Source organism: Apodemus sylvaticus, chromosome 22 (assembly GCF_947179515.1).
Source record: "Apodemus sylvaticus chromosome 22, mApoSyl1.1, whole genome shotgun sequence".
In the NCBI taxonomy this organism is placed as follows: Eukaryota; Metazoa; Chordata; class Mammalia; order Rodentia; family Muridae; genus Apodemus; species Apodemus sylvaticus.
In genome coordinates, this window is record NC_067493.1 from 29,154,937 (window position 1) to 29,170,848 (window position 15,912).

The 15,912-nt window shown below is 35.7% G+C and overlaps 1 protein-coding gene across 1 annotated transcript in view; it reads left to right on the plus strand.

Annotated features, from left to right (window-relative positions):
* LOC127672477 (cytochrome P450 3A13-like) overlaps positions 1-15,912 on the plus strand; it is an 80,228-nt gene that overhangs the window by 13,679 nt on the left and 50,637 nt on the right. The window contains exon 4 of the mRNA XM_052167623.1: positions 5,221-5,320. Within this exon, the coding sequence (XP_052023583.1) occupies positions 5,221-5,320 (100 nt within the window). The remainder of the gene's footprint in view (positions 1-5,220; positions 5,321-15,912) is intronic.

Genomic DNA, 15,912 nt, shown 5'->3' on the forward strand with positions numbered 1-15,912 from the left:
ATGAAACAGAAAGACCAAGGTTTATTTTAAAGCTCCACCTCAATTCCTGGGAATTCAATTCATCTATCTTATTCATTCCCTTAAACAAATCTGGATATCTTCCAGCTAAAATCTGCATAATACTTTAATTTAGAGCCTTCCATGCTTCTGTTGAACTCTCATGAACTCCCTCCTTGCTCCTCATGGTTCAGTCTGAATGGGTCTTCTTCTCTCTCTCTCTTTCTACACACCAAATTGGTAATCAGCTTTTATTGACTCGGCAGAGAAAATATGGTAAGACAAAAATTTTAGTCATGAAATTATTGACATAGGCATTACAATGCCATGTCCAGATTGAAATAAGATATGAAGACAGAAAACTTGGCATTTGAATAACATTTCACACAGTGCACAAAGAGATTTGGCCTGCAAAGGTCTGTTCTTCTGAGCTCCATGTCCATTGAGAAACAGAGTAAGCTCATCTGTTCTTGACCTCCCCAGCTAGTTCTCTTCACTGGTGCAGATGGTGAGGGGGGCATCCACACTCCACCATTTCATCCCTTTCACATCAGGATTGTCAGGACCAGCTCTCTCATGCTCTTACCCTGGGTTAGCTCAACCATGCCCCTTAAACAGGGCCAGCCCTATTATGTAAATGAATTATATATAATATAAATTTAAATGGTGAATTAATCGGAAAGCTTTACTTCTTTATCTTATGGTATTCTCCAATAACTACACAGAACAAAGGGCATTTATTCACATCTATACCTCATAAGCTGAGCAGTTAAATGATCTACCCTTTTCTCCTATGTGGATCTGACTTCCTCCCACTCACATCCCATGATACTTGCATATTATTATTAATCTGGCTCTTTGACAACTTCTCCATTGCTCCGATTCCTCCACCCTGTCAGCTAATCTGAAAAGTGAATTCTTTCTCACTCTTTCCATTCTATGCCTGGCAGTTATCCTGCCCTACTCTACATTCTGCCCAGCCATTAGGTGGTTAGCATTTTTTGACAAGTCAGAGAAGAAATGATAAGAATTGTTTACACAAACTCGAGAGGGATATTCTTGGTAATAAACATTACAGTAACAATGTCTGCATTGAGACAATTTATGAGGTCAGAAAATGAGCATTTGAATAACTGAGGGTAAATTTAACACAATGTATAAAAACATTTTGCCTCTACTGTTGTGATGCCCAGACAAAGTACAGGGCCTGCTGAAAATGGGCATATTTATAGTTATTACTTTTCTTTAGTTTACATACTTATACAGTGTGGTTCTCTTATTGTTATTACTTCATTTTTGATGGAGGTTATAATTGCTCCCTTCCTCCCTTCCCTTTTCTCCCTTCAAATATATAATTTGTACATGCAAACGAATCTATATATATAATCACAACATTCTCAGGCAGTCTTAATTATATGTATGCATTATGGTCTGATTACATGGAATTGTGTAATCAGTTGATGTGTTCTTCCCTGGGAAAGACCATTTCTCTCAATCTCAGGATTCTCTACTTGTCTGTAATACTTTCCATAGGGTTAACGCATCCTGAGCTTTCTCTCATTATTTTTTTTTTTGAGACTAGACCTCCACATTTCCAAGGTAGAAGTATAAGTTTCTATAGCCCAGATATCACTGTTTTCCATTACTGCATCCTGACTACTTGTCTTAAAAGTCTGTATCATCACACTTAGCTGAAATTTCTTTTCCTTCTCTTTGTACTGCATTCATTACAAGACAATGACTATTTAATAGAATGTATACGGATATTTTCTCACAACCCATGCAACTAACTTTATAGTACAGGTACAGTATGTGTTAAATCATTCCATTGCATTTTAGGATTGTTTCATTAATTATTTTGTGTGATAACTGAGCCAACAGCAGCAGAACCTCCCTATGAGAGGTGCTTGAAATTTGGTTACGCTCTGACAAGAAGTAACACCAATGTTCTACATGACACAAGAAGGTAGAAGAGCCGGGCGGTGTTGGCTCATGCCTGTAATCCAAGCACTCTGGGAGACAGAGGCATGCGGATTACTGAGTTCAAGGACAGCCTGGACTACAGGATAACCAGGGCTATAGAGAGAAATCCTCTCTCAGAAAAAAAATCCAAAAAACCAAAACCAAAAAAAAAAAAAAAGAAAGAAAGAAAGAAAGGTAGAAGAGATTCTAATTCTTCATTTAATTTATTCATCCTCAGAAATCTCAGTGAGCACATGGCCGGCTGCATTGGCATGATCACTGAGAAGAAGGTGTTCCAATATCATGGGCAATCTGTGATAGATTTAACTTTTTGTTGGTTCCTTCTGAATTTTTTACCATATCATACACCCCAATTCAACTCAGTACCCTCTCTCCTCATACCCACCCTCAACCCTTGTGACTACCCTCAACAGAAAAAATAATAAAATCTAATTGTGGAAGCATTTATGTGTCAGAGAGTGTCCCACAAGATAAAATTTTGTTCACACATCTTTGCTTGGAAATGTTCATTGTAATGAATTGTTGGTATGGTCCTAGTCCTCTGGCTTCTGCTATACTATCAAATCTGGAACCTCACTGGGACATCTCTCAAATATTTTGTCATTATCTAGTGTCATGGAGATCCGGGGTTTTTCCATCTATAGATCTGTCACAATCATGTACTCCACCAGTTCCTGGAGGAGTCACTGTCAGGTTAGGCCAATTTAGAATCCTGTATTGTAACTGAGAGTTATTTGAAAAGATCAGCCTGCCAACTCTCTTATACACACACCACTGGGGCAAGATTTTCTGATTTCATGACCCCCAGCAGGTGCCAGCACCTGAACTCAGTTGACCTCAAGTAGAGAGGGCAAAAGTGAAAGGAGAGAATCTGTCCCTCTTCAATGATACTGAACTGTTCTACATTTCTAATGTTCGGAAAGGAAAAGTTCCTTGCAAATTTTAACACTTGTCAGTTGTTAATAGTATAGGGGCTGTAAAGATGGTTCAGTATTGAAGAACAATTGTTCTTACAGAAGATCAAGTTTCATTTCATAGGGATTGCTTCAAATTTCTCTCCATTTAGTTTGATGCTGGCTACGGGTTTGCTGTATATTGCTTCTAATATGTTTAGGTATGGGCCTTGAATTCCTGTCCTTTCCAAGACTTTAAGCGTGAAAGGATGCTGAATTTTGTCAAATACTTTTTCAGCATTCAATGAAATGACCATGTGGTGTTTTTTTCTTTGAGTTTGTTTATGTAGTGGATTGCATTGATGGATTTCCATATATGGAACCATCCCTTTATCCCTGGAATAAAGCCTACATGGTCATGGTGGATGATCGTTTTAATGTGTTTTTGGATTCAGTTGGCAAGAATTTCATTGAGTATTTTTGCATCGATGTTTATAAGGGAAATTGGTCTGATGTTCTCTTTCTTTGTTTGATCTTTGTGTGGTTTTGGTATCAGCGTAATTGTGGCTTGGTAGAAGGAACTGGGTAGTATTCCTTCTGTTTCTATTTTGTGGAATAATTTGAAGAGTATTAGTGTTAGGTCTTCTTTGAAGGTCTGATAGAATTCTGCACTGAAACCATCTGGTCCTGTGCTTTCTTTGGTTGGAAGACTTTCTATGGCCCCTTCTATTTCTTTAGGGGTTATGGGACTGTTTAGATGATCTATTTGGTCCTGATTTAATTTTGGTATTTGGTATCTGTCTAGGAAATTGTCCATTTCCTTCAGATGCTCCAGTTTTGTTGAGTATAGGCTCTTGTAGTAGGATCTGATGATTTTTTGGATTTCCTCAGTTTCTGTTGTTATATCCCCCTTTTCATTTCTAATTTTGTTAATTTGGATACTTTCTCTGTGCCCTTTGGTCAGTCTGGCAAAGGGTTTATCTATCTTGTTGATTTTCTAAAAGAACCAGCTCGTGGATGTTTGTATGGTTCTCTTTGTTTACACTTGATTGATTTCAGCCCTGAGTTTGATGATTTCATGCCTTCTACTTCTCCTGGGTGAATTGGCTTCTTTTTGTTCCAGGACTTTCAGGTGTGATGTTAAGCTGCTAGTGTATGCTCTCTACATTTTCTTTTTGGAGGCACTCGGGGCTATGAGCTTTCCTCTTAGCACTGTTTTCATTGAATCCCAAAGATTTGGGTATGTTGTGCCTTCATTTTCATTAAATTCTAAAAAGTCTCTGATTTCTTTCTTTATTTCTTCTTTGGCCAAGGTGTCATTGAGTAGAGTATTGTTCAGCCTTCATGTTTATGTGGGCTTTCTATTGATTTTGTTGCTATTGAAAAGCAGTCTTACACCATAGTCATCTGATAGGAGGCATGGGATTAGTTCGATCTTATATTTGTTGAGGTCTGTCTTGTGACCAATTATATGGTCGATTTTGGAGAAGGGGTTAATGGAGACTATACCGTTTCAAGCTCACCTCGTGTCCCAGCACAAGCTCCTTCCAGGACTTCTCCATGGTCAGGGTACTGTCACCTCCCTCTCCTATCTCCCAGTGTCTCCGGTCCTCCAGTGGCAGAAAGAGACAGGAAGGAGAGGAAGGAAGGAAGGGGAAAAAACCCTTTCAGTTTTTGGTTGTACTGTAAATCAAAGCCAGGACCTTCTGCACGCTGGCCAAACCCTCTACCACTGAGACTTACACCCCAGACTGAGGGGCTTCCATGTAAGGACCAGGACTGAGGTGCTGAGAAAAAGGTATATTCTTTTGCTTTAGGGTGAAATATTCTATAAATATCAGTCAAATCCAATTAGTCCTCCTCAGCTGAGGAATGGATACAGAAAAATGTGGTATATACTCAGCCATTAGAAACAATGAATTCATGAAATTCTTAGGCAAATGGATGGAGCTGAAGAACATCTTACTAAGTGAGGTAACCCAGTCTCAAAAGATCAATCATGGTATACACTCACTAATAAGTGGATAGTAACCTAGAAAAGTGGAATACCCAAAACATAATCCACACATCAAATGAGGTACAAGAAGAACAGAAGAGTAGGCCTTTGTTGTGGAAAGACTCAGTGTCTCAGTATAGGGCAAAACTGGAACAGGGAACTGGGAAGGGGTGGGTGGGAGAACACGGGGAGGGAAGGGGGCTTATGGGACTTTTGGGGAATGGGGGGCCAGAAAAGGGGAAATGATTTGAAATGTAAATAAAAATATATCGAATAAAAAGAAGAGAAAAAAAGATTCATTTCATTGTCCTGTATCAAACTGGTGTAATCATCTCTGTTTTCCTAATGCAGGCTATATGACGGGATGACCCCTGTTCTGATCATCACAGATCCAGACATGATCAAGAAGGTGTTAGTGAAAGAATGTTATTCAATCTTCACAAATCGACCTGTAGGTATTTTGTTTTCAAAATGTAAACATTGTGCATACTGGACAGATTTTTATCTTTGTATATAGTATATACAAAGTATAAAGTATATATGCTTTTATATAGACTATAAGTCTTGTTCCTTATACTCTACTGACTTTCAAAATTGTGAGCCAATGAATTTACTTTTGTTTATAAAATAACATAGATTACAGAATTCTTTGCAGGAACATGAGCACCCTTTCACTCTCTATACTGCTGAAAATATGGCTCTTCTTTTACTGGTTTCCAGTACTTACCAGTAGAAACAGAACCTCTCAATCTTTCCATTCTCCATGGTTTAGAGTTTATGGTTCTTATTCAGTGTCAGTCTTGTGTCATTAAACACAAATGCTAGAATTTCAAGAATTCATTTAGAATTTCTATTATATATATATATATATATATATATATATATATATATATATATATATATATATAAAACTATTATATACATATGCATATATGCATGGAGAAACATTTATTGCAAAACCAAATGAATATGACAAAGAGAAGTAAGGAGTACTTGCAAAAATATTTTATTTATAATCTGACAATGTAAAATATTAAAATGTGAGCATTCATTTAAAAATTTTACTATGAAAAGTTGGTATTGTTCCCCAGGAGCACATTTATCTTGCTCATGGTTCATGTTCTAGCACCAACAAACAAACAAACAAACATTTTATTTTGAAAATCTTATGATTTCACGATAATTTTCCAACAATGTTCATAGTGGTATGTGCCTTTGTGCTATTGTGTTGGGGAGCAAGGTAGCTCATCCTAGAAGGAAAAATCATCAGAAATATATGAAAATCTCCTTAAATTCGTTTGCACCTATAGCCTCTAGCAAATGGTTAAAGAGGACTGAACTTAATATCTAATCAGGTAGAAGTGAGAATGTGACACTTATCAGCAGAGAAGATAAGCTAACAAGATCACAGAGCAGAAGTCAGTAACTGATTTTAGCAGCTTTGCTGCTGAATGCCAAAGTCAGGTCTCTATTGTCTCCTTTATTTTTATTTCACCTATTCCCCAAGGAAAACTGGAAATAATAACTAAGGTTAAGGCTAGTGTTTTTCTGATCTCCTTCAGTTTTTCCTAGTCTATGTATATTTATATGTGCATATATATACATAGACTAGGAAAACCTGCACAAATATATACATATGTACAGATACATATATATCATATACATATACACATACACATATACATATATATGTATGTATATGTATTTATTTTAGAAGTATGTTTTTATTCTTTATTAGTGTCAGTGCATATATTCAAAGCCAGCATTCACAGTTTTCTGTGATGACAGAGATAAGTATTTATCAAAAAATGTTAACATCATTCAAATACAGACCTTTTTATACAGAGTTTAGTACGACAATTTGTAAATTTTAATTAAATTATATTTATATCATTTATTATTTCCTGCTCACTCACCTCATATTCCACACATATGTAGCTAGGTTTCCATATATGATTACTACCAATATTTTAATGCTGCTATTATAAATTTATTAGCATTTTCTTATAATACTATTTGTTTTCTTTCTTAGGTATCATAGCAGGATGGGCCTGCTCATTGCTGCCTCCCCTTATAAGCTTTTAGATCACCTTTCTGATATTCACTGTGTGTGGGTCAGTTACATTTTAAATACAGGGAATATTTGCTATTCCCTGTAGTTTCCTTTTTCTCTTCTCTCCAATTAAAATTCTCTTTTAATTTATCCATTTGTCCTTCATATTAAATGTATACCATGCATCCTGTTATTTTCCTCCTGGGAGTTTCCCTAGCCATGGTCCCTTCTACTCTTCTGCTTTCAGGGGTTACTCTTTATTGTATATTCACATATGAAGTTTGGGGTCTAGGAACCATATATATGAAAGAATATATGGTATGTGTCTGTATGGGTCTAAGTTATCTCATGCAATATAGTACTTTCTTGCTCCATTCATTTAACTACATGATTTCAATTTGCTTTTCAGTTATATAGTATTCCATTTAGTGTATGTGTATGTATGTAAGTATTTATGTATGTATGTATATATATGCACTTAGTAGTAGTAGTATACATATACATACACATATACATATATGTACATATGGAGCACTATATTAAAAAGAATTGAGGATGGAGGATACCTCTCTCTCACTCTCTTCTTTTTAATATAATTTAATGGTTTTGCTTAATTTGTCTCCAGTAAAAATAATCTTGATTGTGGATTTGTAATATAGAGAATTTATTATTTAATATTTACTATATATTTTGTTTGATGTATGTTTCTTTTGTTAGTATTTTCTTTAGAAAGTCATGCTAATTTTTTTCAAACACTATCTTAAAAGTATCTCTGCCAGGCCTTGAACACACTTGCACACCAGGCTGATCTTAAACTAACAGTATCTATCTGTTTCTACTTCCTATGTACTGAGATTAAAGCATATAGCACCATCACACTGAATTTTTTATATCACTTATTTACTTTTTAGTTTATTATTAAAATATTTTTATATTTTTTGAATTATGTGTGTATGCATTGAATCATCATGTGGATATGTTCATATGAATAATGGCAGTAGTTAATCTTTTATATTTTCATTATTTCTTGTTTGTATAAAAATTTTATTATGATATTGTTGTATGATTTAGTCTGTTTTAATTTGGTTCTTTTTTTGATGGGTCGAATAAGCATTAAACCAGAATACATTGCTAAGAGAATACAGAGAAGAAAATTCCAACCTTTAATATATCCAAACAGACACCACACACATTAAGTGCAATAACTAGTTCACAAATAGAATACATGTTACCATATGTACATGTAATAACTATATGCACACACACACACACACACACACACACGTGTGTGTGTGTGTGTGTGTGTGTATGTTGCTTTTATATAGACTATAAGTCTTGTTCCTTATACTCTACTGACTTTCAAAATTGTGAGCCAATGAATTTACTTTTGTTTATAAAATAACATAGATTACAGAATTCTTTGCAGGAACATGAGCACCCTTTCACTCTCTATACTGCTGAAAATATGGCTCTTCTTTTACTGGTTTCCAGTACTTACCAGTAGAAACAGAACCTCTCAATCTTTCCATTCTCCATGGTTTAGAGTTTATGGTTCTTATTCAGTGTCAGTCTTGTGTCATTAAACACAAATGCTAAAATTTCAAGAAAGCAATGACCTTTTCATGCCCCAAAGGGAACTTTCTACATGTCTCTAACTTTCCTGTAGACCATATACTGTTTAAAAGACTTTATTTATAATCATTTAAATATATGTGCATTATATGTAAATGTCTGAGTGTATATGTAAAGTGTTTATGAAGGTCAGAAGTGGGTGTTGGATTCCCTGTATCTGAAGTTACGGCAGTTGACCCACCTTACAGGGTCTAGAAACTGAACTCATGTCCTTCTCAAGAGTAGTATATGTACTTTACTAATAATCCACATCTCCTCTATAGGCTTTATGTTTCTTCAGGACTACTCCATTTATTTATTGCTCTTGGGCCTTTGAGTGAGTGATTTGGATATCACATTTAGGAGTGAGAATTCTGCTGTCATTCCTAAAATCTTTGTCTAATTATAATTTTCCTGTGCTAATCTTTCCCCACTGTAAAATAAACCTTCTATGACAATCACTGACAGCAGTAATCTATAGCTATAAGTGTAAGATTCTAGAAGGTATATAGATAAGCATCACATATCCATTTAGTAAGAAGAGATGTAGTTTAAGCACCAAGGCCTATGGCATGCTTTTACCAGATTTACAAAACCATGGTTGGAGTCAGTTATTACGAACACTGACTATAATTATTGATGAATGGGTTCAATTCCCTGTAGCCATATAATGTGTAAAACATGTCTGTAATTTCAATGTCATTGGATCCAGTGACCTCTTCTGGGCTCTGCAACTGTTGTACCCTTGTGGGACAGATGTAAATAGAGGAAAAACTGCTCATACAACTACCATTAAATCCTCAGGAAGAAGTCGTGGCATCAAGATTCATTTTATATTGAATAATGAATTTCTAATTGGATTGATATTATACAGATATAGAGGAATACACACAGCAATCATTAATTCGTGGGTACAATAGTAATATCATGCCCAGAGTCAAGAATTTCATGGAATTTCTTTAGCTCTAAGAGTATTTCCACCCTATCTTCCATAATGTTCTCATGGTCTTGGGTGTGACTGGTTATGCACTGGTTGTGAAGTAGTTTGGCCAATTATGACTTCCCTTAATTTTTGTAAATAATCCTTCTATTTTACACATAATTTATGACATACTAGAATATAAAAAAAATCCATTTTCCATTAAAATCTGTATGCCTTTTAATTTAGTTTTGTTCTCTTTTTTCCTTTATTTGATAATAAGACAATATATTAGAACGTGGCAATTTATCAGAGCTTATATAGTTACTTTTTTCTTTTGTTGTCCCTCCTGCTTTTTATTCCATTCTTTTATTGCTTTCCAGATTATAATTTCTTTTTTGACTTTTTAAAGATTTATTTTTTATTAGATGTAAATGCAGTGTTGATGATGGCATCAGATCTCTTTTTTTTTTTAATTCAATAAATTCTTTATTTACAATACAAATGATTTCCCCTTTCCTGGATTCCCCCTCTCCGAAATTTCCATAAGCCCTCTTTCCTCCCCCTGTTCCCCAATCCATCCCTTCCCACTTCCCTGTCATAGTATACCCCTATACTGCTGCACTGAGCCTTTTCAGGACCAGGAGCCACTCCTTCCTTCTTCTTGGGCTTCATTTGATAAGTGAATTGAAACTTGGGTATTCCAACCTTCTTGGCTAATATCTTCTTATCATTGAGTGCATACCATGTGTGTTCTTTTGAGACTGAGTTACCTCGCATAAGATGATGTTCTCTAACTCCATCCATTTGTCTAAGAATTTCAAGAATTCATTGTTTCTAATGGCTGAATAGTACTCCATTGTGTATATATACCACATTTTCTGTATCCATTCCTCTGTTGAGGAACATCTGGGTTCTTTCCAGATTCTGGTTATTATAAATAGGGCTGCTATGAACATAGCGGAGCATGTATCCTTATTACATGCTGGGGAATCCTCTGAGTATATGCCCAGGATTGGTATAGTTGGCTCCTTCAGATGTATCACTGTCAGTTTTCTGAGGAACTGACAGACTGATTTCCTGAGTGGTTGTACCAGCTTGCAACCCCTCCAGCAGTAGAGAAGTGGTACTCTTTCTCCATATCCTCGCCAGCACCTGTTTTCTCTTGAGTTTTTGATCTTAGTCATTCTGACTTGTATGAGGTAAAAATCTCAGGGTTGTTTTGATTTGCATTTCCCTGTTGACTACGGATGTTGAACATTTCTTTAGGTGCTTCTCAGTCATTCGATATTCCTCAGGTGAAAATTCTTTGTTTAGCCCTGTACCCTATTTTTAAAGAAGATATTTGGCTCTCTGGAGTCTAACTTCTTGAGTTCTTTATATATCTTGGATATAAGCCCTCTGTCGTATCTAGTGTTGATAAAGAACTTTTCCCAATTTGTTGGTTGCTGTTTTGTGCTTTTGACAATATCCTTTGCATTACAGAAACTTTGTAATTTTATGAGGTCCTGTTGATCAGTTCTTGATCTTAGAGAATAAGCTATTGGTGTTCTGTTGAGGAAATTTTCCCCTATGCCCATGTCCTCAAGGGTCTTCCTCAGTTTCTTTTCTATTAGTTTCAGTGTATCTGGTTTTATGTGGAGGTTCTGGATCCACTTGGACTTGAGATTAGTAGAAGGAGATAAGAAGGGATGAATTTGCATTATTTGCCTGATGACCTCCAGTTGAACCAGCACCATTTGTTGAAAAGGCTATCTTTTTTTCCATTGCATGTTTGTAGCTCCCTTGTCAAAGATCAAGTGGCAATAATTCTGTGCATTCATTTCTGGGACTTCAATTCTATTACATTGATATACTTGCATGTCACTGTACCAACATCATGCAGTTTTTAACACAATTGCACTGTAGTACTGCTTGAGGTCTGGGATATTGATTCCTCCAGAAGCTCTATTACTGTTGAAGATAGTTATAGCTATCCTGGGTTTTTTGTTATCCCAGATGAATTTGCGAGTTGCTCTTTCTAAGTCTGTGAAGAATTGAGTTGGGATTTTGATGAAGAATTCAGTTGCAGATTTTGAATCTGCAGATTGCTTTTGGGAAGATGGCCATTTTTTATGGTATTTATCCTGCCCATCCAAGAGCATGGAAGATTTTTTTCCATCTTCTGAGGTATTCTTTGATTTCTTTCTTCAAAGACTTAAAGATACTGTCATACAGATCTTTCACTTGTTTGGTTAGAGTCACACCAAGATACTTTATATTATTTGTGACTATTGTGAAGGGGGTCATTTCCCTAATTTCTTTCTCAGTCAGCTTATCCTTTGAGTATAGGAAGGCTACTGATTTGCTTGAGTTTATTTTATAATCAGCCACTTTGCTGAAGGTGTTTATCAGCTGTAGGAGTTCTCTGGTGGAGTTTTTGGGTTGCTTAAGTATACTATCATATCATCTGCAAATAGTGATAGTATGACTTATTCATTTACAATTTGTATCCCTTTGACCTCCTTATGTTTTCTAATTGCACTGGTTAGAACTTCAAGTACTATATTGAATAAATATGTGGAGAGAGGGCAGCCTTGTCTACTCCCTGATTTTAGTGGGATTGCTTCAAGTTTCTCTCCATTATTTTGATGTTGTCTACTTGTTTGCTGTATACTGCTTTTATTATGTTTAAGTATGGGCCTTGAATTCCTGTTCTTTCCAAGACCTTTAACATGAAGTGATGCTGAATTTTATCAAATGCTTTTTCAGAATCTAATGAAAAGACAATGTGTTTTTTTCTTTGAGTTTGCTTATGTAGTGGAATACATTGATGGATTTCCTTGTATTGAAAAATCCCTGCATCCCTGGGATGAAGCCTACTTGATCATGGTGAATGATCATTTTGATGAGTTCTTGGATTCTGTTGGCAAGAATTTTATTGTGTATTTTTGCATCAATATTCATAAGGGAAATTGGTCTAAGGTTCTCTTTCTTTTTGAACTTTGTGTGGTTTTTGCATCAGAGAAATTGTGGCTTCATAGAATGAGTTGAGTAATATTTCTTCTGTTTCAATTTTGTGGAATAGTCTGAAGAGTATTGGCATTAGGTCTCCTTTGAATGTACAATAGAATTCTACATTAAAGCCATCTGGTCCTGTGCTTTTTTCGGTTGGGAGACTGTCAATGATCTATTTCTTTAGGGATTATGGGACTGTTTAGATGGTCTACCTGATCCTGATTAAATTTAGCAGTTGGTATCTGTCTAGGAAATATTCCATTTCATCCAGATTTTTCAATTATATTGAGTATAGGCTTTTGTAGTAGGATATGATAATTTTTTTGGATTTCCTCTGTTTCTGTTCTTATTTCACCCTTTTCATTTCTGATTTTGCTAATTTTTATACTGTCTCTGTGCCCCGTGGTTAGTCTGGCTAAAGATTTCTCTATCTTGTTGATTTTCTCAAAGAACTAGCTCGTGCTTTTGTTGATTCTTTCTCTAGTTCTTTTTGTTTCTACTTGGTTGATTTCAGCCCTGAGTTTGATGATTTCCTGCCTTCTACTCCTCTTGGGTGTATTAGTTTCTTTTTGTTCTAAAGCTTTCAAGTGTTCTGTTAAACTGCTAGTGTACACTCTCTCCAGCTTCGTTTTGTAGGCACTCAGAGCTATGAGTTTTCCTCTTAGCACTGCATTCATTGTGTCCCACAAATTTGGGTATGTTTTGCCTTCATCTTCATTAAATTCTAACAAGTCTTTGATTTCTTTCCTTATTTCTTCCTTGACCAAGGTATCATTAAGTATTGTTCAGCTTCCATGTGTATGTGGGTTTCTTTTGTTTTTGTTGCTATTGAAAATCACCCTTATTCCATAGTAATCTGACAAGAGGCATGGAATTAGGTCGATCATCTATCTTATAACTGTTGAGGTCTGTTTGTGACCAATTATATGGTCAGTTTTGGAGAAGGTACCATTAGGTGCTGAGAAGAAGGTATAATATTTTGATTTGGGATGAAATGTTCTACAGATATCTATTAAATCTATTTGGTCCAAAACTTCTGATAGTTTCATTGTGATTTTGTTTACTTTGTGTTTCCCTGATCTGGCCATTGAAGAGAGTGGAGTGTTTAAGTCCCTCACAGTTATTGCGTGGGGTGTGATGTGTGCTTTAAACTTTAGTAAGGTTTCCTTTCCAAATGCCAGTGCCCTTGTATTTGGGGCAGAGATTTCTTCCTGGTAGATTTTTCTTTTTATGAGTATAAAGTGTCCTTCTGTATCTTTTTTATAACTTTAGGTTGAAAGTCCAGTTTATTGGATATTAGAATTGCTACTCCAGCTTGTTTCGTGGGACCATTTGCTTGGAGAATTGTTTTCCAGGCTTTTACTCTTAGGTGGTGGTTGTCTTTGACACAGATGTTTTTCTTGTATGCAGCAAAATTTTGGGTCTTGTTTATGAATCCAGTCTGTTATTCTATGTTTTTTAATTGGGGAATTGATATATTGATGTTGAGAGATATTAAGAAGTAGCGATTGTTGTTTCCTGCTATTTTTTGATGTAATTTTTATGTTTGTGTGGTTATCTTCTTTTGGGATTGTTGAAAGAAGATTACTGTTTTGCTTTTTCTTGTATGTAGTTTCCCTCCCTCTGTTGGTGTTTTCCATACATTATCCATTGAAGTGACAGATTTTTGGAAAGGTACTGTGTAAATTTGTTTTTGTCATGAAAAACCTTGATTTCTCCATTTATGGTAATTGAGAGATTTGCTGGATAGAACAGTTTGGGTTGGGATTTGTTTTCCCTTAGGGTCTGCATGAATTCTGCCCAGGCTCTTCTGGCTTTCATAGTCTCTGGTGACAAATATGGTGTAATTCCTGATAGGTCTACCTTTATATGTTACTTGACCTTTTTCCCTTACTGCTTTTAATATTCTTTCTTTGCTTAGTACATTTGGCATTTTAATTATTATGTGACAGGATGAATTTCTTTTTTGGTCAAATCTATTTGGATTTCTGTAGGCTTCATGTAGATTCATGGGAATCTCTTTCTTTAGGTTAGGGAAGTTTTCTTCTATAATATTTGTTGAAGATTTTTACTGGTCCTTTAAGTTGGAAATCTTCACTCTCTTCTATGCCTATAATACTTAGGCTTGGTCTTCTCAATATGTCTTGGATTTCCTGGATATTTTGGGTCAAGAGATTTTTGCAGTTTTCATTTTCTTTGACTGTTGTATCAATGCATTATATGGTATCTTCTGCATCCAAGATTCTATCCTCTAACTCTTGTATTCTGTTGTTGATGCTTGTATCCATGACTCCTGACTTCTTTCCTTGGTTATCTGTGTCCCACGTTGTCTCCCTTTGTGATTTCATTATTGTTTCTACCTCCTTCGTTAGATCCTGGATGGTTTTGTTTAATTCCTTCACATGTTTGGTTGTGTTTTCCCTTCTTCAAGGGATTCTCTCTGTTTACTTGTGTTCTCCTATATTTCTTTTTTTTTATTCGATATATTTTTTATTTACATTTCAAATTATTTGCCCTTTTCAGGCCCACAACTCCTCGAAAGTCACATAAGTCCCCTTCCCTTCCTCTGTTCTCCCACCCAACCCTTCCCATTTCCCTGTTCTCATTTTGCCAAATGTTCTAAACAAAGAAAGAATATTGAAGGCAGTAAGATAAAAAGGCCAAGTAACATATAAAGGAAGACCTATCAGAATCACAGCAGATTTTTCACATGTGACTATGAAGGCTAGAAGATCCTGGGCAGATCTCATGCAGACTCTAAGAGAACACAAATGCCAGCGAAACTATTATATCCAGGAAAACTCTCAATCACCATAGATGGAGAAACTAAGATATTCCATGACAAAACCAAGTTTACCCAATATCTATCCACAAACCCAGCCCTACAAAGGATAATAGGAGGAAAACACCAACACAAGGAGGGAAACTTCACCCTGGAAAAAGCAAAATAGTAACCTTACATCAAACCCAAAATAAGTTAACGAATCAAACTTAAAAAATAACGTCAAAAATGACAGGAAGTAACAATCACTATTCCTTAATATCCCTTAACATCAATGGACTCAATGCCCCAATAAAAAGACATAGACTAACCTACTGGATATGTAAACAGGATCCTGCATTTTGCTGCTTACAAGAAACACACCTCAGGGTCAAATACAAACACTACCTTAGAGTAAAAGGCTGGAAGACAATTTTACAAGCAAATGGTCTCAGGAAACAAGCTGGAGTAGCCATTTTAATATCAGATAAAATTGACTTTCAACCCAGAGTCATCAAAAGAGACTCTGAGGGACACTTCTTGCTTGTCAAAGGAAAAATACAACAAGAACTCTCAATCCTTAACATCTATGCTGCAAATGCTAGGGCACCCAAATTCATAAAAGAAACTTTATTAAAGCTCAAAGCACACATTGCACCTAACACAATAATTGTGGGTGACTTCAACACCGCACATTCCTCA